The following is a 24220-nucleotide window of genomic DNA, read 5'->3' as shown; positions in this document are numbered from 1 at the left end:
CGCCCACCAGGGCCCCACTCCGTCCTCCGCACAGGGCGGACAGACGGCACCACGCTGGCCTTCAGGGCACGAGACGTTCCCACGGCACCAGCCGCGGCATTTAGGCGTGGCGGCCCAGCAGGAGGTCGCGTCCCCGTGTCTCCCGTTCCAGAGACGTCTCACATCAACGTCTGACACCTGACTCGACGAGGCGGCCGTCACCTGCAGCGTGTACCCGTGTGTATCGGGCCCAAGTGCACGCGGGGACCCGGGAGCTTCCAGAAGGTTCTGCGGACCTGGCCGGGTTGCAGCTGCCTCTTGTACACCAGCACCTTGGCCCCATCAGAGCCCCTGATGCAGGGCGGCGGCAGAAGGGACCCCACAGGGAACCCCCGAACCCCCGAACAGGAAGCCAGGTCCCGGCAAGCCCTCGCGTCGCATCGTACGCAAGGGCACCGGCCACAGAGCTCTCCAACTGAGCAGCGGTGCAAACACACCCCAGGATGCGAGCTGACCATCACGCGGCTACGCGGGGGGCAGGGGGGGCTGCACACCGCACACGGTCACCCCGCGGTCCGCCAGCGGCACACACAGTCACTGAGCGCCCAGCGCACCCGGCACGCCACCCACGTGGCCTGGAAACGCGCTCTGGACGCAGGATTCCGCACGGACGCAGGGCCACGCACGGACGCACGGTTCCGCACGGACGCAGGGCCACGCACGGACGCACGGTTCCGCACGGACGCAGGGCCACGCACGGACGCACGGTTCCGCACGGACGCAGGGTTCCGCGCGGAGGCGGTGCTCTGCACAGATGCAGGGCCACGCACGGGCACACACGGCTCCACACGGCCGCAGGGCTACTCACTCGGATATAAGCCGCAGGAGCTGCATGCACTCGGACGTGATCTCCGGCTGCCTGTCCTGGGTCATCGACAGGATTCGTTTCTAGGGGAAGCGAGAGAACGCAACAAGCCCGCTTGGTTCCGGCACCGTGGGCGCCTCCACGTGCACAGAGGACGCGGCGGGGCGGGGCCGGGCCGTCCCCTCGGGCGGGCGTCCCGCACACCGTGAGGGTCATGGGGCCGCATCCCTGGTCCCCGCAGACGCAGGGAGCGCGCACACGGTGATGTCACACGGTGGTGACAACCACGTGTCCCCAGAGTTTGAGCGTCCCCAGGCGTCAGCCGCTGATGTGGACCCACGGGGAGACGGAATTCCTCGGCACAGAAATCGGGAGGCAGGAGCCCTGGAGCCTCGAGGCTGCCGGGAAGCGCCCCTGACCACACCGAGTCTCCGGAAGACGCCAGCCACCTGCGCACCCAGCCCTTGGGGACATGAGCTCCGCAGGACGTGTGCGCCTCCCGCCACGAGCCTCCGCAGCCCTTCTCTCCTACGTAGGTGACTTTGCACGACCCTTGCGCTCACGAAGGGGCCGTGGCTCCCGGTCGGTGCACAGGTTGGGCACTGCGCTGTCCTCCATGGGGACTCACCACCACCTCCCGGAGGCCCTCCGTCCGTCCCCGCCCCCCCCCCCCCCCCCGCCTCGTGGACACTAGAGTTCCCCCCTGCACACTTCTAACGGCCCCCTCGCGCCTCTCTACGCGTGGCCCGCCCGCGTGGGTTTCCTGCTCAAGCCCAGCGGGGGACCCGGACGGGGTCAAGGAAGGCTGCTTTTTCCCACACGCCCCAGGAGGGGGAGACAAACTGCTGGTGCCCTCCCCCCGCCCCGCCCCGCGTCGCTGGCTGCACGTTCACTGGCACCAACGTGGCCCGACCCCTGCTCCCAACCAGCCACGGGGCCCGGTCCGAGTCCCCGATAGCCCTGCCCCGCGGTGGGGAGTCCTCGCCGAGCCCTGCTGTCCACGTCGGGCAGTGGGGCCTCACGCAGCGTCCCGCGTGGTAGTGCGGTCCCCAAATTCAGGAACAGGTTGAGTACAAGTTCACCATGGGCTCCAGCCCGCATCTTCCCGGGCACTTGCTTCGGTCGCACCGTCCCTGAGCGGCCCTGCACGCGGGGCACGGAGCCTCGCAACCCAGCGGCAGGAGTGTGCCTGCGTCGGGACGGCGGGCGCTGACCCTTCCCGCTCCCACACCCGAAAACTCCCGCCAGCACGCGACTGACCCACCGGGGTGTGCCCACGCTCCGCCCGTGTCACCTGGTGCGGTCTGAAGCGCGGGCGGTTCGGCCCCGACGGGCCCCGGGGGGAGGGGGGGCCTCCGGTTCGTGGTCGCAGGACGCGGCCCCAGGCAGCGGGCGGAGACGTGGCCGGCGGGTCCGAAGCCCCGCGAGCGGCGACGAGCGGCTGATGGCCGCGGCCCGAGGTCCGCACGTCCACGGCGACGCTTCGGGTTGGCGCCCCCGGCGGCCAAGACGCTGAATCTCACTCACCTTGAACTTGTGGAAGAAAAGGCCCAGCTTCATAGCCGACTCTCTCTTCTCGTAGAGCGCCTTCAGCGCCAGGATGCACTTCATCCGCACGCTGGCGTCCTTTAGGACAGAGAAACGGGGCCCGGTCACCACGGAAGGGCAGCCCCCCACCAAGACTCCCCAGCAGACACACCCCTCGGGCCCTGGGCCTCGCCTTCTGCGTGGGCTGTGCGTGTCGGCAACCCCCACGCGGCCGGCAAACACACCCGCAGGGGCGGCACGGCGCGACCCATGTCCCAGGTTGAAGCTCGCACCCCCAGGACCTCAGGACGGGACTGTGTGCCCCTGGGGTGGAAAATCAGCGGATCAGGAAAATGAGGTCGCTAGAGGGAGCACTGGTTCCATACGACACGGTCCTAATGAGAAGGCTGAACCAACACACGGACCTGCACAGAGCATGACCACCAGAGGGCACAGGGGGGAGCCCACGTCCCACACCCAGGCGCGGGGATCAGGAGCACCCAGCCTCAGCCCTGCATGGACCTCAAACCCCCAGCCTCGGCCGAGGCTCAGGCCCCCAGACTCAGCCCTGCCTGGATCTCAGGCCCCCACCTCCACCCTTCTGGATCTCAGACCCCCCCCCCCCCCCAGCCTTAACCCTGCCTGGATCTCAGACTCCTAGCCTCAGCCCTTCCTGGATCTCAGACCCCCAGCCACAGCCCTGCCTGATCTCAGACTCCCATCCTTGGCCCAGTCGGGACCTAAAACTCCCAGCCTCCAAACCCGCCTGAAACTCAGCCTCCCAGCTTCGACGCGTCCTGCATCTCAGACTCCCAGCTTCTGTCCTGCCTGGAAGTCAGACCCCCAACCTCCGCCCTGTCTGGATCTCAGACCCCCAGCCTTGGCCCTTCCTGGATCTCAGACCCCCAGCCTCGGCCCTGCCTGGATCTCAGACCCCCAGCCTCCACCCCTCCTGGATCTCAGACTCCCAGCCTCTGCCCTGACTGGACCTCACACACCCAGCCTCGGCCCTGCCTGGATCTCAGCCTCCCATTTCTGCCCTGCCTGGGCCTCACAATCCCAGCCTTGGTCCTGCCTAGAAGTCAGACCCCAGCCTCAGCCCTGCCTGGATCTCGTACTCCCAGCCTCAGCCCTGCCTGGATCTCAGACTCCCAGCCTCAGCCCTACCTGGATCTCAGACTCCCAGGCTCAGCCCTGCCTGGATCTCAGCCTCCCAGGCTCAACCCTGCCTGGACCTCAGACTCCCAACTTCCAGCCCTCCCTGGATCTCAGACCCCCAACCTCAGCCCTGCCTGGATCTCAGACCCCCAGCCTCGGCCCCACCTGGATGTCAGAGTCCCTCACTCAGGACCTACTGGGCCTCACACTTTCAGCCTCAGCCTTACCTAGATCTCAACGTCCCAGGCTCAGCCCTGTTTGGAACTGAGACTCCCAGCCTTGGCCCCTCCTGGATTTCAGACCCCAAGCTTTGACACCTTCTGGATCTCAACCTCCCAGTCTCTGCCCAGCCAGGATCTCAGAACCCCCACTCGGCCCTGCCTGGATCTCAGACCCCCAGCCTCAGCCCTGCCTGGACCTCAGACTCCCAGGCTCAGCCCGTCCTGGAGGTCAGAGTCCCAGCCTCAGCCCTGCCTGGACCTCAGACTCCCAACCTCCAGCCCTCCCTGGATCTCAGACCCCCAACCTCAGCCCTGCCTGGATCTCAGACCCCCAGTCTCAGCCCAGCCTGGACTTCAGACCCCCCAGCCACAGCCCTGCCTGGATCTCAGACCCCCAGCCTCGGCCCTGCCTGGATCTCAGACTCCCATCCTTGGCCAGGTCGGGACCTCAGACTCCCAGCCTCCAAACCCGCCTGGATCTCAGCCTCCCAGCCTTGGCCCTGACTGGAAGTCAGACCCCCAACCTCGGCCCCACCTAGATCTCAGACTCCCAGCCTCAGCCCTGCCTGGATGTCAGAGTCCCTGACTCAGGCCCTACTGGTCCTCACACTTTCAGCCTCGGCCTTGCCTGGACCTCAACCTCCCAGTCTCTGCCCAGCCAGGATCTCAGACTCCCAGCCTCCAGCACTGGGAGAGATTGATGTCTGCTATTGTTGCCACGTCATGTGGGGTATTTGTCCTGCCTCACACGCGGATTAATTTAGTGTCCACGCTTAACACAGCCTTGTGCATCTTTATTGTGTGTTTCAAAATGAATTTTAAAGCCCCATACCCAACCGGGGGGTGGGACTCAGGACTCCAAAGTCAACAGTCGTAGGCCCCATCCACGGGGCCAGCCAGGTGCCCCCGGAAGATGTGTCTCTTAAGCAGAGAAAATAAACACGCCCCTCCATGGGTGGACTTAGCAACACGGCTTATTTCTGAGCGACCTCTTCCGGCGTTGACATTACTACCCTCCTCAGTGAGTGACAGCACAGTCCCCCCCGATGGAGAGAAATGCCTCCCGACCGCCAAATCCCAAGTGCAGGGCATGCGGGCGACCTGTCCGCCCCCCCACGTCTCTGTACGAAACCAAGTCCGTCTCTGAGGGATTGTTCCGGGACCTGAGCAGCACTTACAGAGCACACACCCCGAAGCCGCACACAGGCCCTGGGCCACACACGCGCTACGCGGTGGGGCGAGGCTTCTCGTGACGACCCGGCCCGGGCTGCGCCACGTGGTCCCTGTAGGCCAGCAGAGCCCACGTCCGTCGGCCGCATTCAGGGACACCGCTGCTGGGGACGTTCTGGCAGCCCTTCCCTGGGGCACAGAAGAGGCTCCCGACGCCCGCCCTCCTGACGGCCACTCACCCCACCTCAAACAGAGCAGAGCACGGAGGGGGGGGGGGCAGAGGAGCGAAGCCACGCTGTGCATCCCTGCTCCCCAGGCGCCAGGAAGCACCCCGGAGCCCACCGCCTGCCCCGAGCTGCGGTCACAGCCGCCCACAGCGCCCCCCCCCCCCCCACCCCGGAGGACCTGCGCTGCCCACAACGCTGCCCTGCCCTGCCCGCCCTCCTCCCTCCGCACACGGGCTCCGTTGGCGGATGCCAAGCAGCCCCCAAGACCCCAGGAAAGTCACTGTGTTGCTGCGTCTGCACTAAGCCAGCTGCACTCAGGAAGCTGCGGAAAGCAGCCAGCCGCCACTCCAGACCAACGTCCCCGTGCCCGCCAAGGGCAAACGCGAAGTCCCAGCCCCCCAGAAGAACGTGCGTGGAGGCGGGGCCTCCGGGAGGCGATGCGGCCTTGAGGGCGGAGCCCCCACGACGGGATCACCGTGCTGGTCAACAAGGCCCCAGACAGCTCCCTGACCCTCGCCTCCCCCACGTGGGGAAAACGGCCCGGGGAAGAGGTCCTCTCCAGACCCCGAGTCGGCCGGCCTTGACCTGGGACATCCAGCCCCAGACGTGAGCCATGAACGCGTGTGGTTTACGAGTCCCGGCCGGTGGTGTTCCGTCGCGGTGACCTGGGCACAAGCACAAGCTCCGGCGGACGAAGAAACGGTGCGGTGTCCCCGTCCTGTTACTACCCTTCACCTCAGAGAACATGCCCCGTCTCCACTCTGGAACCCAGGACCGGCCAGCACACGCGACCAGCCACCACCCTGCGATCCGCGGCGTGCACACGCAAACGTGCCGTCTGTCCTCACAGCGCGATAAACCACCAAGAGGTAAAAACCCAGAGAACGCGGAACCTTACCTAGCGCCTCGCCTGCAACCAGCGCGCAAGCAGTGAGCGCACCACATGGAGATTCCCCGTCCCTGCACACCTGCCCCCTTCTGGCAATGCCCATGAGACAAGAGCCCCAGCTCAGGAGTCAGAAGGAGGAGGGAGAGGAGGAGGGAGGGGGATGGGCAGAGCGGGGGAGGGGGAGGAGACGGAATCAGGAGGAGGAAGGGAGGGAAGAGAGAGGGGAGGAGGAAGGGAGGGAAGAGAGAGGGGAGGAGGAGGGGGAAGGGATATGGGGAGGGGGAGAGGAGGGAGGGAGAGGAGAGGAAGGGAAGGGGGAGGAGTGGGAGGGTTCAGTGGGAGAGGAAGGAGGTGGGGGATAAGGAAGGGAGGAAGGAGGTGGGGGAGGAAGAGGGGAGAGGAGAAGGAGGAAGGAGAGGGGGAGAAGTCAGGAGGGGAGAAGGGGGAGGAGCCAGGAAGAGGAGGAGGGATGAAGGAGGGGGAAGGAGTTAGGAGGAAAGAGGAGGAGGATGAAACAGGAGGAGGGAGAGGGGAAGGAGGAGGGAGGGGAGGAGGAGAGAGAATGAGGGAGGGGAGGAATGACGGGAGGAGGAGGGGGGTGAAGGAGAGGGGAGGGAGGGGAGGAAGGAGAGGGGGAAGAAGGAAATGAGGGAGGGGAGAAAGGAGAGGAGGGAGAGGAGGAAGGAAAGAAGGAGGGACGGAAGGAGAGGGGAGGAAGGAGAAGAAAAGGAGGGAGGGGAGAAAGTAGAAGAGGAGAAAGGAGAGGGGGAGAAAGGAGGAGGGGGGAAGAGGAGAGGGGGAGGAGTCAGGAAGAGAAGGGGGATGAGGAGGAAAGGGAGGAATGAGAGGGGAGGAGGAGGGGGGATGAAGGAGGGGGGAGGGGATGAGGGAGGGGAGGAAGGAGAGGAGGGAGGGAGGGGAGGAAGGAGACGAGAAGGGAGAGGAGGAAGGAGAGGAGGGAGGGGAGAAAGGAGAAGAGGAGGGAGGGGAGGAAGGAGGAAGGAGAGGAGGAAGGAGAGGGGGACAGAGAGAAGGAAGGAGAGGAGGGAGGGGAGGAAGGAGATGACGGAGGGGAGGAAGGAAAGGAGGAGGGAGGGAAGGGGAGGGGAGGAAGGAGAGGAGAAGGAAGGAGAGGAGAAAGTAGAGGAGGAGAAAGGAGAGGGGGAGAAAGGAGGAAGGAGGGGAAGAGGAGAGGGGGAGGAGTCAGGAAGAGGAGGGGGATGAGGAGGGAAGGGAAGAATGAGAGGGGAGGAGGAGGGGGGAGGGGAGGAAGGGGAGGAGGGGGGAGGGGAGGAAGGGGAGGAGGGAGGGGAGGAAGGAGAGGAGGGAGGGGAGGAAGGAGAGGAGGAAGGAGAGGGGGACAGAGAGAAGGAAGGGGAGGAGCGAGGGGAGGAAGGGGAGGAGGGAGGGGAGGAAGGAGAGGAGGGAGGGAGGGGAGGAAGGAGAGGAGGAAGGAGAGGGGGACAGAGAGAAGGAAGGGGAGGAGGGAGGGGAGGAAGGAGATGATGGAGGGGAGGAAGGAAAGGAGGAGGAAGGGAAGGGGAGGGGAGGGGAGGAAGGAGAGGAGATGGAGGGAGAGGAGAAAATAGACGAGGAGAAAGGAGAGGGGGAGAAAGGAGGAAGGAGGGGAAGAGGAGAGGGGGAGGAGTCAGGAAGAGGAGGGGGATGAGGAGGGAAGGGAAGAATGAGAGGGGAGGAGGAAGGGGGATGAAAGAGGGGGGAGGGGGAAGGGGATGAGGGAGGGGAGGAAGGAGAGGAGGGAGAGGGAGGGAGGGGAGGAAGGAGAGGGGAGGGAGGGTAGGAAAGAGAGGGGGAGGAGTCAGGAAGAGGAGGGGGACGAGGAGGAGGGGGGAATCAGGAGAAGGAAGGAGGAATGAGGGAGAGGAGGAGGAGGAGGGGGAAGGGATACGAAAAGTAGGGAGAAGGGAGGGGGAGGGGGAGGAGAGGAAGGGGGAGGAAGGGGAGGTGGGAGGGGTTGGGGAGGATTCAGGGGAGGAGTCAGGGGAAGGAATGGGAGGAAAAGGAGGTGGGGAGGAGGAAGCGGGGAAGGTAGTGGGGGGAAGGAGGGGGGAAAGGATGTGTGGGAGGAGGGAAGGGGAATGAGAAGGGAGGGGGAGAGGAGGAGGAGGGGGGAAGTAAGAGAGGGAGAGAAGTGAGGAGGGGGGAGGAGTCAGGAAGAGGAGGGGGAGGAAGTGGTGAAGGGAGGAGTCAGGAGGAGGAGAAGGAGGGGGGAGGAGGTGGGGAAAGAGTCAAGAAGAGGAGATGGATGAGGCGGTGGGGAGGAGGAAGGGTGGAAGGAGGAGGAGGAGGATGCAGGAGAGAAAGGTGATGGGGAGGACTCAGGAAGAGGAGGGGGACGAGGGAGGGGGAGGAGGAGGGGGGAGGAGGAGGGGGAGGAGGAGGGGGGAGGAGGAGAGTGGAGGAGGGGGAGGAGGAGAGTGGAGGGGGAGGAGGAGAGTGGAGGAGGAGGAGGAGGAAGAGGAGGGGAGAGGCGGAGGAGGAGGGGGGAGGAGGAGGGGAGAAGAGGAGGGGGGAGGAGGAGGAGGAGGAAGAGGAGGGGAGAGGAGGAGGAGGAGGAAGAGGAGGGGAGAGGAGGAGGAGGAGGGGGGAGGAGGAGGAGGGGGGGAGGAGGAGGAGGGGGGGAGGAGGGGGGGAGGAGGGGGGGAGGAGGAGGGGGGGAGGAGGGGGGAAGGAGGAGGAGGGGGGAAGGAGGAGGAGGGGGAGGAGGAGGAGGGGGGAAGGAGGAGGAGGGGGAGGAGGAGGGGAGGGGGAGGAGGAGGGGGAGGAGGAGGGGGAGGAGGAGAGTGGAGGAGGAGGGGGAGGAGGAGGAGGAAGAGGAGGAGGAGGAAGAGGAGGGGAGAGGCGGAGGAGGAGGGGGGAGGAGGAGGGGAGAAGAGGAGGAGGAGGAGGAGGAGGGAGGAGGAGGAGGAGGAGGAGGAGGAGGGGGAGGAGGAGGAGGAGGAGGAGGAGGAGGGGGAGGAGGAGGAGGAGGGGGAGGAGGAGAGTGGAGGAGGAGGAGGAGGAAGAGGAGGGGAGAGGTGGAGGAGGAGGGGGGAGGAGGAGGGGAGAAGAGGAGGAGGAGGAGGGGGAGGAGGAGGAGGGGGAGGAGGAGGAGGGGGAGGAGGAGGAGGGGGAGGAGGAGGAGGGGGAGAGGGGAGGAGGGGGGAGGGAGGAGGAGGGGGGAGGGAGGAGGAGGAGGGGGGAAGGAGGAGGAGGGGGGATGGAGGAGGAGGGGGGATGGAGGAGGAGGAGGAGGGGGAGGGGGAGGAGGAGGGGGAGGAGGAGGGGGAGGAGGAGGGGGAGGAGGAGGGGGAGGAGGAGGGGGAGGAGGAGGAGAGTGGAGGAGGAGGAGGAGGAAGAGGAGGGGAGAGGTGGAGGAGGAGGGGGGAGGAGGAGGGGAGAAGAGGAGGAGGAGGAGGGGGAGGAGGAGGGGGAGGAGGAGGGGAGGAGGGAGGAGTCGTCAAGAAGAGGATGGGGAGGAGTGGGGGGGGGGGGGGGGGAGACAAGCCATCAGGCCCAGAACCAGGAAACACAACCGACGGGTGGTCACGAACATTTCTTAGGGCTTCGTCTTGTTTACTTTTCACGAAAAAGGCGTCTATTTGGGAGACCAGACTTGTACTCGTTTCTGTCTGTCCCAGGGACCAGAAACCGCCCAATGTCAGTCGCAGCCGGCGACCGCCAGGCGGGCACGTTTGTTCTGGTGAGATCCGGACGCGCAGGGTCCCGAGCGGGTGTTCCCAAGCAGGCTCGTGTCTGAGGCTCCCTGTGCCCGGCAGGCCGAGGACCGTGCCCGTGGCCCCCTCCCAGAGCTGGTGGCAGGGGGTGGGGCTGACCTCGAGCACGGTCCTGTGGGCGCGGGCAGCTGCTGGGCCCGGTCCGCAATGTCAGTGGGGGGCCCAGACACACAACCCTGTGTCGCAGGACAGGGCCACGTCCCCATTTCTCCGGGGGACACGTGAGCCCCTGCGGCCCAGACCCCCTGCTGCAAAATCGCAGCTTGTCGGAAAGACTTCTCTGCACAGCGGGGCTCACGAGACACCGTGCAGGACACGCGTGCTCGCTCCGGGAACCGCCGGACAGGAACGCGGGCCTGGGGGCCTCCTCGGCGGAGGCGGCAGACCAGCGGAGCGCGCCTACCTTGTCATACAGCATCCAGCCGATGTACTTCAAGTAGTTGTTGTCCAGGAACAGGTCCGGGTAGAGCTTGATCCAGCATCCGAGCTCCGCCACGCAGATCACTCGGATGTCCGAGCTGATGTCGCTGCGAAAGCGAAGCCAGAGTGTCAGTGGGACGGCCAGGCCGTGTCGCCCACGCGGCAGGGTGCGCGTGTCGACACGGGGCTGAGCCAGGCCTGGTCACGGGGACAGGCGGGGAAGACGCGCGGCCCCGAGGCCAAGCCTTACCGGTAGCGAGGCACGAACGTCCTCTTAAAGAGCGCGCAGATGATGTTGTCGATGGCCACGGGCTTGCTCTGGTGGAGCGGGAGAAGGCACGGGAGCGTCAGGCAGGAGAGGGGGGCTGCGGGCCTCTGCAGAGCTGCGGCCACCGGGCCCAGCGCAGCCCGCTGCGTGGTTGCCCCCCACCAGGCATTAGCATCCTCTACGCTGGTGGTTCTGCCCCCGCTGGGACTGCACACCAGCCCGCCGGCCGTCTGTCGCCTGAGCTGCTGGGCCGCTCCGCGCACGCTGGCCTCACGCATGCGCACATATGGGGGCAGGGTGGGGGGTGGTGAAGGGAGGGGGGTGAAGGGGTGACTGGGAGGGGTGGGGGGGTGAAGGCTGGGGGGGAGTGAAGGGGTGAGTGGGGGGAGGTGTAGGGCTGCGTGGTACGGGTGAAGGGGCACCCATGAGGACAAACAGACAAAGGGGAGGGGTGAAGGGAAGGGAGTGAAGGGGTGAGGGGCAGTGCTGAGGGCAAGGCTGAGGAGTTGGGAGTGGTAAAGCAGGGGTGAAGGAGGGCAATGGGGTGAGGGGCTGGGGTAAGGGACAGGGGCCAAGCGTAGGGGTGATGGGGGGTGGGGCAGGAGCAAAGGGGTGACGGGCAGGGGCGAAGGGGTGGCAGGGTGAGGGGGATGGGGGCAGGGACCAAGGGGTGACAGGCAGGGGTGACACAATGAAGGTGGGGGTATCGGGGGCAGAGGCAAGGGGGTAAGGGGCACAGGGCAGGGGTGAGGGGGCGGGAGGAAGGGCGAGGGGGTGAGGGGCAGGGGGCACAGGTGGGGGTGCAGGGGCCCGGGTGAAGGACCCAGGGCCCTGGCGGAGGGGACAGTGGCGGAGACCCCACGCATGCCCAGCTATCTTCCTGGAGGGGCTCCTGTGCTCTGTGAGCTGTGGACACTGGGCAGCGAAGTGACCTCCCAGGTGCGCAGACCGAAGACCGCGGGGGCGGAGAGGTCAGAGGGACACACGGGCCTCACACGTGACGCAAGTGAACGCGGTTTGTGCGTAAAAGAATCCATAGGTGTCAAGCCCACGAATGATATCGAGAGACAGACATGTCACTGAGCCGTGACAGGGGATGGGGGTTCACCTGCGTGTCCCCGGGGAGCCAGGGCACCCTCCCCCCCCGCCACGGGCGGCCAGCTGGAACCCGGAACCGGGACGTGGAAGGGGCTGGGGTCACCGCTATGGTTTCTGCACCCCCCGCTCGCTGCCCTATTGTAAAGACCCCAACCCAGGACAATGCTCACACGCCTAGGGGGCCACATGCGGCCGCACGGATGCCCCATGGGCGGAGGCGGAAACCACAGAGGTTGGGGATCAGCCCGGCCCAGCCCCAGACCCCGGGCACACGCCTGCCTCCCTTCCTCACTGCCCCCTGCACCCGGCGAGGCCCCCACACCTGGGTCCCCTCCCTCTCTGCACACAGTCACATCCTCACACCTGGGTCCCCTCCCTCCCAGCACGGTGACATCCTCACACCTGGGTCCCCTCCCTGCACACAGTGACCTCCTCACACCTGTGTGCCCCCCCTCAGGTGGCCCCGACCCCCCGCCGCTGGCGTCTTCTGCTGGCCCCGCCCTCCTTCCGTGGCCCCGCCCCCACGCCTGGCGTCTTCTGCTGGCCCCGCCCTCCTTCCGTGGCCCCGCCCCCACGCCTGGCGTCTGCTGCTGGCCCCGCCCACACACGGCGGCCCCGCCCCCACGCCTGGCGTCTGCTGCTGGCCCCGCCCACACACGGCGGCCCCGCCCCCTGCACCTGCTGTCTGCGCTGGTCCAGTACTTCCATGCAGTGCTTGTGTTTGCCCTTGAGTTTGGCGATGTTCTCCACCTGGCACAGCCGCTGGGACCTGCGCCTGTTCGTGCAGGTGCCCTGGTTCACGCTGGCCAGCGCTGTCAGCAGCTTCATGGCTGCCAAACAGAGCAGGGCCGTGACCCCGGGGCCGTGTCCACGGATCTGTGACCCCAGAGCCCAGCTCACCTCCCACAGGAGTGACCATTCGCAGCAGTCCTAGGACAGGGCCCGGGGAGGCCGGGGCTGGAGAAGATGTCCCGTCCTGCCCCTGCTGGGTCACAAGTGTGCAGAGGGTCACCCCCAAACAACAGCCGTGCACACTGACCCAAAACATGTCTTAGGGTCCCCGGGCATGGACACACCCCACGTCCTACCCAGCTGCAAGATCACATCAGTAGCCCACAGCCAGCACGACTCAACCATGACTCAGCATACCTCGGAGGGCACACAAGGCCAGCAGACACAGGAACACCACATACCCATGTGGGCCAGCCCTGGGGACGCATGTGCCCAGGTGGGCCAGTCCTGGGGGACTCTCATGAGGACAGAGGGACAGGACATGCCCAGGTGGGCCAGCCCTGGGGACTCTCGTGGGGACAGAGGGACAGGACGTGACCAGGTGGGCCAGCCCTGGGGACTCTCGTGGGGCTGAGGGACAGCACATGCCCAGGTAGGCCAGCCCTGGGGACTCTCGTGGGGACAGAGGGACAGGACGTGACCAGGTGGGCCAGCCCTGGGGACTCTCGTGGGGACAGAGGGACAGGACGTGACCAGGTGGGCCAGCCCTGGGGACTCTCGTGGGGACAGAGGGACAGGACGTGCCCAGGTGGGCCAGCCCTGGGGACTCTCGTGGGGACAGAGGGACAGGACGTGACCAGGTGGGCCAGCCCTGGGGACTCTCGTGGGGACAGAGGGACAGGACGTGCCCAGGTGGGCCAGCCCTGGGGACTCTCGTGGGGACAGAGGGACAGGACGTGACCAGGTGGGCCAGCCCTGGGGACTCTCGTGGGGACAGAGGGACAGGACGTGCCCGGGTGGGCCAGCCCTGGGGACTCTCATGGGGACAGAGGGACAGGACGTGACCAGGTGGGCCAGCCCTGGGGACTCTCGTGGGGCTGAGGGACAGCACGTGCCCAGGTAGGCCAGCCCTGGGGACTCTCGTGGGGCTGAGGGACAGCACATGCCCAGGTAGGCCAGCACTGGGGACTCTCGTGGGGACTGAGGGACAGCACATGCCCAGGTGGATCAGTCCTGGGGGACTCTCGTGGGGACTGAGGAACAGCACATGCCCAGATGGGCCAGCCCTGGGGACTCTCATGGGGACAGAGGGACAGCACATGCCTGGATGGGCCAGCGCTAGAGACACTCATGAGGACAGAGGGACAGGACGTGGCCCGGGTGGGCCAGCCCTGGGGACCCTCGTGGGGACAGAGGGACAGGACGTGCCCGGGTGGGCCAGCCCTGGGGACCCTCGTGGGGACAGAGGGACAGGACGTGCCCGGGTGGGCCAGCCCTGGGGACCCTCGTGGGGACAGAGGGACAGCACGTGCCCAGGTAGACCAGCCCTGGGGACTCTTGTGGGGACTGAGGGACAGCACGTGCCCAGGTGGGCCAGTCCTGGGGGACTCTCATGGGACAGAGGGATAGCACGTGCCCAGATGGGCCAGCCCTGGGGACTCTCGTGGAGACAGAGGGGCAGGACATGCCCAGGTGGATCAGTCCTGGGGGACTCTCATGGGGACAGAGGGAGAGGACGTGCCCGGGTGGGCCGGTCCTAGGGGACTCTCGTGGGGTCAGAGGGACAGCACGTGCCCAGATGGGCCAGCGCTGGGGACTCCCGTGGGGACAGAGGGAGAGGACGTGCCCCGTGGGCCAACCCGGGGGTGTGCTCCTGCGTCCCCTGGCCTCTGCCTCTCTGTCGCCTGCCCCCGTCTCTCAAGTCCCACAGCCCCTGCCCCCATGTCACACGGCCCCGGCCCCCTGAGTCAGCGGGAGCCCGGGCGCGCGGCCCTGAGTCAGCGGGCCCACCTGCCAGGGAGCTGGTGTGCCGCAGGCTGTGCACGGCCGAGTTGGTGAGGCCGCTAAGCATGCAGATGACCGTGTCCATGAGGTGTCCGTCACACAGGACCGAAGAGTGTGTCTGTTGCACCAGCAGCTCCGTGAACTCGCAGAAGTTGACCCTGAACCTTTTCCAGAAGGGCCCCGGGCCCACGATGGGGTAGAAGTCATTTTGCTGGTTAAGGACACAACAAGGGACGGGGGTGAGGCGCCGGGCCGGTCCTGGCACTCCCAGAATCACAACACGGACCTCCGCTCGCGGACAAGGGGCTCCAGGTCACATGAGCACACCCCGGCTGGGCACTTGGGGGTCACACGCCCAGCCTGACACGGGGTGACCCCAAGGCTCCCACACCCTGCCCCTGGGGGGTCACAGGGCCACTCTGACACGGGGTGACCCCAAGTCTCCCACACCCTGCCCCTGGGGGTCACACATCCACCCTGACACAGGGTGACCACACTCTGCCCCTGGGGGTCACACGCCCACCCTGACACAGGGTGACCCCAAGTCTCCCACACCCTGCCCCTGGGGGGTCACACGCCCACCCTGACACGGGGTGACCCCAAGTCTCCCACACCCTGCCCCTGGGGGTCACACGCCCACCCTGACACAGGGTGACCCCAAGTCTCCCACACCCTGCCCCTGGGGGGTCACAGGGCCACTCTGACACGGGGTGACCCCAAGTCTCCCACACCCTGCCCCTGGGGGTCACACACCTATCCTGACACGGGGTGACTCCAGGTCTCCTACACCCTGCCCCTGAGAGTCACACATCCACCTTGACACAGGGTGACACCAAGTCTCCCACATCCTGCTCTGGGGGTCACACATCCACACTGAGGGTGAGCACACTTCCCAGTGCTGCACCATGGACTCATATCCACACTCAGCAGAGTGACCCCCATTTTCCAAGACCCTGCACCTGGGGGGGAGTTCAGATGTACCCCACCTTCCTGAGACCCAGAACCTGGGGGGTCACATATCCGCGGCCACCAGGGTCTCCCCACCTCTCCCACACCTGCACCTGAGTGGACTGTCCCACGTCCCCGTGGTCAAGTCAAGAGGCTGTGCTGGGAGGACCCCCACGCGTGGCACCTCGGGTGACCCTCGAGGGAAGCGTGCAGGCCCCTCTCCCAACGCGTGTCCCAGAGAAGCCCGGCCCTCCGCTCTCCGCTGTGCTTCCGGCCGGTTTCAGGTGTTGCAAACAGGGAGTGCCGACCTGAGAGCTACTCCCTTGGCCCTCACGGAGGACTCAGCCCAACCCTGCTCCCGCAGAGGCCACACGCACCCCCCCGAAACGGGGGCTGAAGGAGGCGGCCGGTCCCCGACCCTGCGGGAGACGCGGCCGGACCAGGGAGACGTCTCCTCAGGAAGACACGGCAGGTGCGCTCCCAGACGTGGGCGGCACACTACCCGGGGCCAATCAGCCTGCGGCCACGGTCCTTCCGCCCGCGGGCAATCAGGGCCTCGGGACCGCCTGCCCCCCGGGGCGATCGGGGCCTCGGGACGACCCGCCCCCCGCCTCCCTCCACTAGGAAAGGGGGTCCTCAGGACGCCCCGCCCCTAGCCTCGCCTTTCTCGTGTTGTACGAATTTGTCTAAATTACCTGCACAGGCTTCACGAGACCCCAAGGGAAGGTGGACCCTGAAGGGACGTCAAGGCTGGGGCCAGAACCCAGCAGGCCGGTGCAGAGCGGTGCCCGGCCCCAGAGCTCGAGGGGCTGGGGATGGACCAGGGACTGCCCCGACATTGTGCCCCTCGTGCACGCACCCCCCCACGCGGTCCCCCACGGCAGCCTTCACCCTGGGGCAACGCATCCACACCTCTGCTGGGTGTGGGCGGGGACGTGGCCACAGCTTCCCCCCTTGCTCGCATTCACACCTCCGTGCGCAGGGACCGCCCCCTCGGTGCGCAGGGACCGCCCCCTCCGTGCGCAGGGACCGCCCCCTCCGTGCGCAGGGACCGCCCCCTCGGTGCGCAGGGACCGCCCCCTCCGTGCGCAGGGACCGCCCCCTCCGTGCGCAGGGACCGCCCCCTCCGTGCGCAGGGACCGCCCCCTCCGTGCGCAGGGACCTCCCCACGTCGCGTAGGACCCTTTCTCGTCAGCCCGCCCCTCCTATGCGCACAGCGTCCCACATGCTAGGACCGCCGTGCGCTGCGTCGTCCAGCCTTCCCCAGTGCACTTGGCACTCAACCCTCCTCCTCGTTCTCCATGCTGGGACCCGGCGCCCCGCGCCTCTGCCCAGGGCTCCGTGCAAACCGCCTCTCCTCACAGCACTCCCTCCGCCCTGCCCCCACAGCCTGGCTTCCTCCATCCCCCCCCCCAACTGGCTGAGCGCCCCCCACCATTCACTCGGCTGTGAGGGGGAGGGGTGCCCTGCCAGGGATCGGGGGTCACATGGGGGTGCACAGCACAGTCGTTCACTCGAGCCAGCCTCGACCGCAGACCCCAGCGTCAGAACACCTGATGCCGGGGGGGGGGGCTCCCGTGCCACTCCCCAGTACGGAGGCTGGGGCACATCTCTAACAGGGTAATAAACGTGTCCACACCGAGGCCAGGCCAGGTCACTAACCGGGTCTGTGAGGTGGGTCCTCAGTCCCCAAACTCGGTGCACTTTGAGAGCGCACGTCCCCACGTGCTCACTGCTGAGCACAGTAACACACGTTACCTGTCTGCACACATGGGATCGTGGGGAATTAACCACATGAGGAACCCCAGGCGCGTCTCCGGCAGGGGCACCTGAAGCCGAGGGGCGACAGGCCGGCCACACGGTGCCCTACATCTCCCTGTTCAGCCACCCGGATGCTCGTGTCTACAGGGACACTTACTGGTCGGGTCATTCCAACTGTGACCAACGCAGTGGTGTCCAGACACTAAAGCACAGAGTACACAGAACGCAGTCAGTTCTAAATATGCCAGTGTAGACGGAACACGGTCAGGTCTCGATGATACAGTGTAGACAGAACACAGTCAGGTCTAAATAGGCCAGTGTAGACGGAACACGGTCAGGTCTCCATGATACAGTGTGCAGAGAACACTGTCAGGTCTCCATGACATAGTGTAGACAGACCACAGTCAGGTCTAAATATGCCAGTGTAGACAGAACACAGTCAGGTCTAAATATGCCAGTGTAGACGGAACACGGTCAGGTCTCGATGATACAGTGTAGACAGAAGGCAGTCAGGTCTAAATAGGCCAGTGTAGACAGAACACAGGTCTCCATGATACAGTGTAGACAGAACATGGCCAGGTCTCCATGATACAGTGTAGACGGACCACAGGACTCCACGTGCCAGTGTAGATGGAACACAGTAGGTCTCCATGATACAGTGTGCACAGAACACAGTCAGGTCTAAATATGCCAGTGTAGACGAAACACAGTCAGGTCCCAATGTGCCAGTGTAGACAGACAACGGTCAGGCCTAAATGTCCCATGTAGACAGAACACAGCCATGTCTAAAGGTCCCAGTGTAGATGGCACACGGTCAGTTCTCAATCTCCCAGGGTAGACAGAACACAGTCAGGTGTAAATAAATGTCCCGGTGTGAACAGAACACAGTCAAGTCCAAATGTCCCAGTGTAGACAGAACACTATCAGGTCTAAGTGTCGCAGTGGAGACGGAACACAGTGAGGTTGTAATGTCCCGTGTAGGGGCACCTGGGTGGCTCAACTGGTCAAGCGTCCAACTCAGTTTTGGCTCAGGTCACGATCTCAGGGTCGTTTGTTGTGAGGTTGAACCCCTGCAGGTGCTTGGGATTCTCTCTCCCTGTGCCCCTCCTCCGCTCACGCTCTCTCCCTCTCTCAAAGTAAATAAACTTTAAAAAATCCCCTGTAGACAGAACACCAACCTACAGGACAGTGTAGACAGAACACACTCAGGGCTAGATGTCGCGGTGTAGACAGAACTCGCTAAGTGAGGTCACTTCTGCAGAACGTGTCAGGTCTAGTCGTCCCATCACACCAGACACAGCCTGGCTTAAACGATCTCATCTGAAGCAGAACGCGGTCGGGTGTGAGTGTAGACTGAGCACCGTCAGGTAAGGCCCCCTCGTGGACAAGACTCAGATGCTCAAGAGGATCCAGTGTGGACAGGACAGGGTCAGGTCAGGAGGAGCCCCCGCTCGCCAGTCAGGACGCAGGGTCAGTATCAGCAGGACTCTGTGCGCTAGGCCCACGGTCCCCCGGGACCCATGCACGTGGACCCTCGTGTGCGCCCAGGGAGCCCACCCTGCGTGTGGAAGGAAGTCGGGAGCCACGCGGCCGCCCAACCGACTTGGGGCTCGCCAGGGAGCTGCACACAAACCCCCCAAACGCCGCCAAACGTGAGACGAAAGCTTTACCAGTTTCTCTGGCCACATGATGGTCAGGATCCACGGGTACGCCAGAAACTTCTTGTAGTACAGCCCGGTCTCCTGAATGGACAGAGGACAGGTGGCCGTGAGGTGAAGCGTCCCCCGCTGCCACAAGCCCCAGACACCCGGGGGAGCCCCGGCAGGGACCAGCCTGCGCAGCACAGGGCACTGGGGGGCTGGCGTCCACCTACCCCCGGGGGCCGGGCCCGTGGGTGTGGGATGTTCGGGCAGCCCAGAGCAGGCACGCCCCGCCTCCGCGAGGGGGCCCCGCGCCTAGCTTCGTGTCACTGTCCTCGGGACAGGTGGTGACAGACCGCTTCTGTGGCGCTCAGCCACTGTGTGTCCACGGGCCTGACACGCAGGGCACGCCTTGTGTCTGCTCTGGAGGCCGGGAGGGGGAGAGGTCACGGCACACAGGCCGTTCTCAACAGAGAACCTGGGAGTGTTCGAGCTTCTCACGCCCACGTCTCCATGAGGCTCCTCCTGTGGCCGTGCGGGTCACCATGCCCACGGGGGGCCCTGCACCCCGCTGCATCGCCCTACGGACACGTCCAGGGGCCTGCTGTGGGAAGTGCTGGGCGTCCCATGAGGGCGCCAGGCTGGGGGGCTGGAAAAGCCCCCACTGCCGCTTCTGACATGGGGGAGGGTGGACAGGGCCCGACCTGGTGACAGGGACCCTCTGAGGAAGCAGACCCAATCCGAGTAGCCATCGTGGGAGTGGTTCCGGCAGACACACGCAGCAACACACACAAACACACACATGCATTCGCTCACTCACATGCACAGTGCACACGCGTGTGTACCTGCATGCACACACATGCAGTAACACATGCACATGTGCATTTGCTCACTTGCGTGTACAGTGCACGCACGTGCACACGCACATGCAGTAACACGCTCACATATGCACATACATGTGCATTCGCTCATGTGCACAGTGCACACACGTGTGTACCCATGCATGCATACGTGCAGTAACGCATTCACACATGCACACGTGCATGTGCATTTGCTCACTTGTGTGTACAGTGCACACGTGTGCACACGCACATGCAGTAACACGCTCACATATGCACGTACATGTGCATTTGCTCACGTGCACAGTGCACACACGTGTGTACCCATGCACGCATACATGCGGTAACACATTCACATATGCACACATACATGTGCATTTGCTCACTTGAGTACAGTGCACACACGTGTATCTGCACACACATGTGCATTCTCTTGCTCACATGCACAGTGCACATGTGTATCTGTATGCAGACACATGTAGCAACACGCTCACATGTGCACACATACATGTGCATTCGCTCGCTCACAGTGCACATGCATGCACATGTAGCAGCACACGCATAGGGCATAAAGTGAATTGGCAGGGCGTGAATATGAGAATACACGCAGTAACACACATGCACACAGACGTGTGCATTTGCTCGCTCACATGTACGCTGCACACACGTGTGTACCTGCACACACATGCGTGCAGTAACACACTCACATATGCACACACATGTGCATTTGCTCACTTGCGTGTACAGTGCACACATGTGTACCTGCATGCACACACATGTAGCAACACGCTCACATATGCACACATGCATGTGCATTTGCTCACTCACGTGCCCAGCACACATGCATGCACATGTAGCAGCACACGCATGGGGCATAAAGTGAACATGGCAGGGCGTGAATTGCTAAACGCGGGCGAAATTCATGTATTCTCCCCTTTTTCTTAGGTTTGACATTTTTAAAACAAAACGTTAAAGAAAAAATTTAATGTTCACTGACTTGATGCACAGCACTTCTGAAAACACTTCATGAATATTTTAAGGTGTGAGAAATTAATGTAGATATCACATCTGTCCCTAAATGGATGAGTCAATCAGTGAACTGTAGTCCACGGACAGAGTGGAATGTGCCTCGGCCTTGAAAATAAGGAAGGACGTTCTGCACCTGCCACTACGTGGACGGACCTTGGGGACATGATGCTCAGTGACATAAGCCAGACAGAAGGACAAATCGTGTGTGAGTGCGCATACATGGGGTCCCTAGAGGAGTCACATCCGCAGAGACAGAGAGTAGATGGTGGAGCCAGGGGCTGGGGACGGGGACGGGCAGTCAGTGGTTCATGGGGACACAGCTTCAGTTTGAGGAGATGGAAAGTTCTGGAGATGATGTTGCAGATGGTTGCACAGCAACGTGAATGTGCTCAGTGCCACTGAGGTGTGTACCTAAAAGGGATTAAGGTGACGCATTTCATATTGTATGTATTTTACCACAATTTAAAAAAACCTTTTTGGGGCACCTGGGTGGCTCGGTTGGTTGAGCACATGACTTCGGCTCAGGTCATGATCTCACAGTTCGTGAGTCGGAGCCCCGCGTCAGGCTCTGTGTGGACACCTCGGAGCCTGGAGCCTGCTTCACCTTCTGTGTCTCCCTCTCTCTCTGCCCCTCCCCTGTTCACACTCCGTCTCTGTCTCTGTCTCTCTCTCTCTCAAAAATAAATGAACATCAAAAAATGTCTTAAGAAGCCTTTTTAAACGAGAATAGTGCTTGAATGCAAGAAGGTGGTCAGCCTCACTAATAATCCAGGAAACCGAAACCAGAGGTACCACGTGCACACCTACCAGACTAGCAAAACCTAACAACATCGCATCACGCACTGGCAGGGAACGGGACCAAGGCGACGTCTAACACACAGGTAGAGGCTCCTGCTTGGGAACACACGTTGGTGCCACCTCGCACAGGAAAACGTGTGCATGCACAGGCCGTAAGTTACAGAAACACGTGAAGACGCACAGCAGGACACACGGACAGCAGACGTTTGCAGCCACACACAGACAGAGCGCGAAACCAACCCGAACGCCATCAGAAGCAGAATGGAGACAGGAAGGACGCATAGGCGTGCGATGGAACATTCCACAGCTGTGCACCAGACGGCTTCACGCGATAACACTGGTCAGAATCATTCTGTCAAGCGTGTCTCCCGTGCAGAGACCTGGGCGCCAGGTGACATCATCTACAGATGCCCACGTGGGACAGATATGCCATGGCATGTTCTGGGCACCAAGTTCGGGGCACGGTTACGTCCTGGTGGGGAGGAGGTCAGGACGGGGGCAGGGCACGTCTGGGCACGTACTGGCCACGCTCTCTCTGCATCTGGACGATGGCCACGTGGTTACCGTTTTATAACGGTACTTTCCACGTACACAATGGAATCTCCAATAGTAACTAAAGGTCAAATTTTCCTTTATAGAGAATCGTGGTCTCCCCAGCGGAAGAAGGGCCGCTTCTCCCAGGGACGTGAGGGCGGACGGTGTCTACCTGTGCAATCGTGACGCCTGGGCTGCTTCAGCCTGCAAGCCTGATGGCGAACCCACAGGCTTGGGGGACACGGGGCAGCAGGGAAGATCCTGTGACCCCAGGCCCCGGGCTCATGGAGGGCACGGAGCCCGCCTCACCTGGTCAAACTTCTCGGTCATCTTGTGAACCACACTGTTGCCTTGGTTGGTCTGGTACAGCTCGGCCGTCACCATCCCTGGGAGAGAAAGAAGCTCACTCAACATGGAAACGCGGTTTGCACCACCCCTCCTCCTTCTCCTGGGAGGGCGTGGGAGGTGGGCGGGGCCACAACACCTCATCCCTCAGAGGCCACGGCAAGGCCACAGGAGTAATCCGGCCTCGCTGCTCCCCAAAAAACCAAGATCTCCTACCCAAACCAGCCTCTGGAGGAGGCCCCAGCCCGCCCAGTGTCTTAGGACCACAGTCGGCCAGGACAGTGAGGCCCAGCCGGCACGTGAGAGAGAGAGGCCCAGGAGTGCCAGGAGCATGGCTCACCTTCACAGCCACAGCACTGGACGAAGAAGCTGATGAGGTCCAGCAGGGCCAGCTCCCTGTCCTCCTTGTAAGACTGGACCCACTCCTCGACAGCCGTCTGCAGGGGCAGCAGCACAGGTGAGCACACGTGTGTGATGACGCACATGTGACAGGCCAGCAGTGAGGACACAGGTGTGATGGTGTGTGTGTTATGGGCCAGCAATGACCACGTGTGTGTGATCAGGCATGTGACGGGTGGCAGTGAGCACATGTGTGCGTGATCAGGCATGTGATGGGCAGTGGTGAGCACATGAGTGTGTGATCAGGCATGTGACAGGTGGCAGTGAGCACGTGTGTGTGATCAGGCGTGTGACAGGCGGCGGTGAGCATGTGTGTGTGATCAGGCATGTGATGGGCAGTGGGGAGCACGCGTGTGTGTGTGATCAGGCATGTGACAGTTGGCAGGGCAGCTGTGAGCACGTGTGTGTGTGATCAGGCATGTTAAGGGCAGCAGTGAGCACAAGTGTGTGATCAGGCATGTGAGGGGCAGCGGTGAGCACGTGTGTGTGATCAGGCGTGTGAGGGGCAGCAGTGAGCATGTGTGTGTGATCAGGCGTGTGATGGGTGGTGGTGAGCATGTGTGTGTGATCAGGCATGTGACAAGTGGCAGTGAGCACGTGTGTGATCAGGCATGCGATGGGCAATGGTCAGCACGTGTGTGTGATCAGGCGTGTGATGAGCAGTGGTAAGCATGTGTGTATGTGATCAGGCGTGTGACAGGTGGTGGTGAGCACATGTGTGTGATTAAGTGTGTGATGGGCGGTGGTGAGCATGTGTGTGATCAGGCATGTGATGGGCGGTGGTGAGTACGTGTGTATGATCAGGCGTGTAAAGGGCGGTGGTGAGCATGTGAGACAGGCATGTGTGATGGGCAGTGGTGCGCACGTGTGTGATTAGGCATGTAAAGGGCAGCAGTGAGCGTGTGTGTGTGATCAGGCGTGTGACAGGCGGTAGTGAGCACGTGTGTGTGATCAGGCGTGTGACAGGCGGTAGTGAGCACGTGTGTGTGATCAGGTGTGTGACAGGCGGTAGTGAGCACGTGTGTGTGATTAAGTGTGTGACGGGTAGCAGTGAGCATGTGTGTGTGAGATCAGGCATGTTAAGGGTGGCAGTGAGCACAAGTGTGTGATCAGGCATTTGACGGGTAGCAGTGAGCACATGTGTGATCTGGCGTGTGACGGCGGTGCTGACCGTGTGTGTGATCAGGCATGTGATGGGCAGTGCTGAGCACGTGTGTGTGTGATCAGGCGTTTGACGGGTAGTAGTGAGCACGTGTGTGTGATTAGGTGTGTGACGGGCGGCAGTGAGCACGTGTGTGATCAGGTGTGTGAACAGTGGCGGTGCGTACGTGAGTGTGATTAGGCATGTGACGGGTGGTGGTGAACACGTGTGACAGGCGGCGGTGAGCACATGTCTGATCAGGTATGTGACGGGTGACGGTGAGCATGTGTGTCTGATCAGGTATGTGACGGGCAGCAGTGAGCACGTGTGTGTCATCAGGCATGTGACAGGTGGAGGTGAGCATGTGTGTGTGTGATCAGGCGTGTGATGGGAGGTGGTAAGCATGTGTGTGTGTGATCAGGCGTGTGACGGGTGGTGGTGAGCATGTGTGTATGTGATCAGGCATGTGACAGGCAGTGGTGAGCACATGT

At 63.4% G+C, this 24220-nt stretch overlaps 1 protein-coding gene across 3 annotated transcripts in view; it reads right to left on the bottom strand.

The window, feature by feature from the left end:
- The window catches only part of LOC145714251 (cohesin subunit SA-2-like), a 63591-nt gene that overhangs the window by 27470 nt on the left and 11901 nt on the right, over positions 1 to 24220 (bottom strand). For all 3 annotated transcript variants that reach the window (XM_081793536.1, XM_081793535.1, XM_081793537.1), the window contains 9 exons: positions 22530 to 22626; positions 22154 to 22230; positions 18675 to 18746; positions 14302 to 14506; positions 12238 to 12389; positions 10444 to 10511; positions 10177 to 10300; positions 2372 to 2470; positions 848 to 927 (listed from right to left, as the gene is read on the bottom strand). In XM_081793536.1, coding sequence (XP_081649662.1) covers positions 848 to 927; positions 2372 to 2470; positions 10177 to 10300; positions 10444 to 10511; positions 12238 to 12389; positions 14302 to 14506; positions 18675 to 18746; positions 22154 to 22230; positions 22530 to 22626 — 974 coding nt within the window. The remainder of the gene's footprint in view (positions 1 to 847; positions 928 to 2371; positions 2471 to 10176; positions 10301 to 10443; positions 10512 to 12237; positions 12390 to 14301; positions 14507 to 18674; positions 18747 to 22153; positions 22231 to 22529; positions 22627 to 24220) is intronic.

Source organism: Panthera onca, chromosome X (assembly GCF_046562875.1).
Source record: "Panthera onca isolate mPanOnc1 chromosome X, mPanOnc1 haplotype 2, whole genome shotgun sequence".
In the NCBI taxonomy this organism is placed as follows: Eukaryota; Metazoa; Chordata; class Mammalia; order Carnivora; family Felidae; genus Panthera; species Panthera onca.
This window is presented reverse-complemented; position numbering and strand designations above follow the sequence as displayed.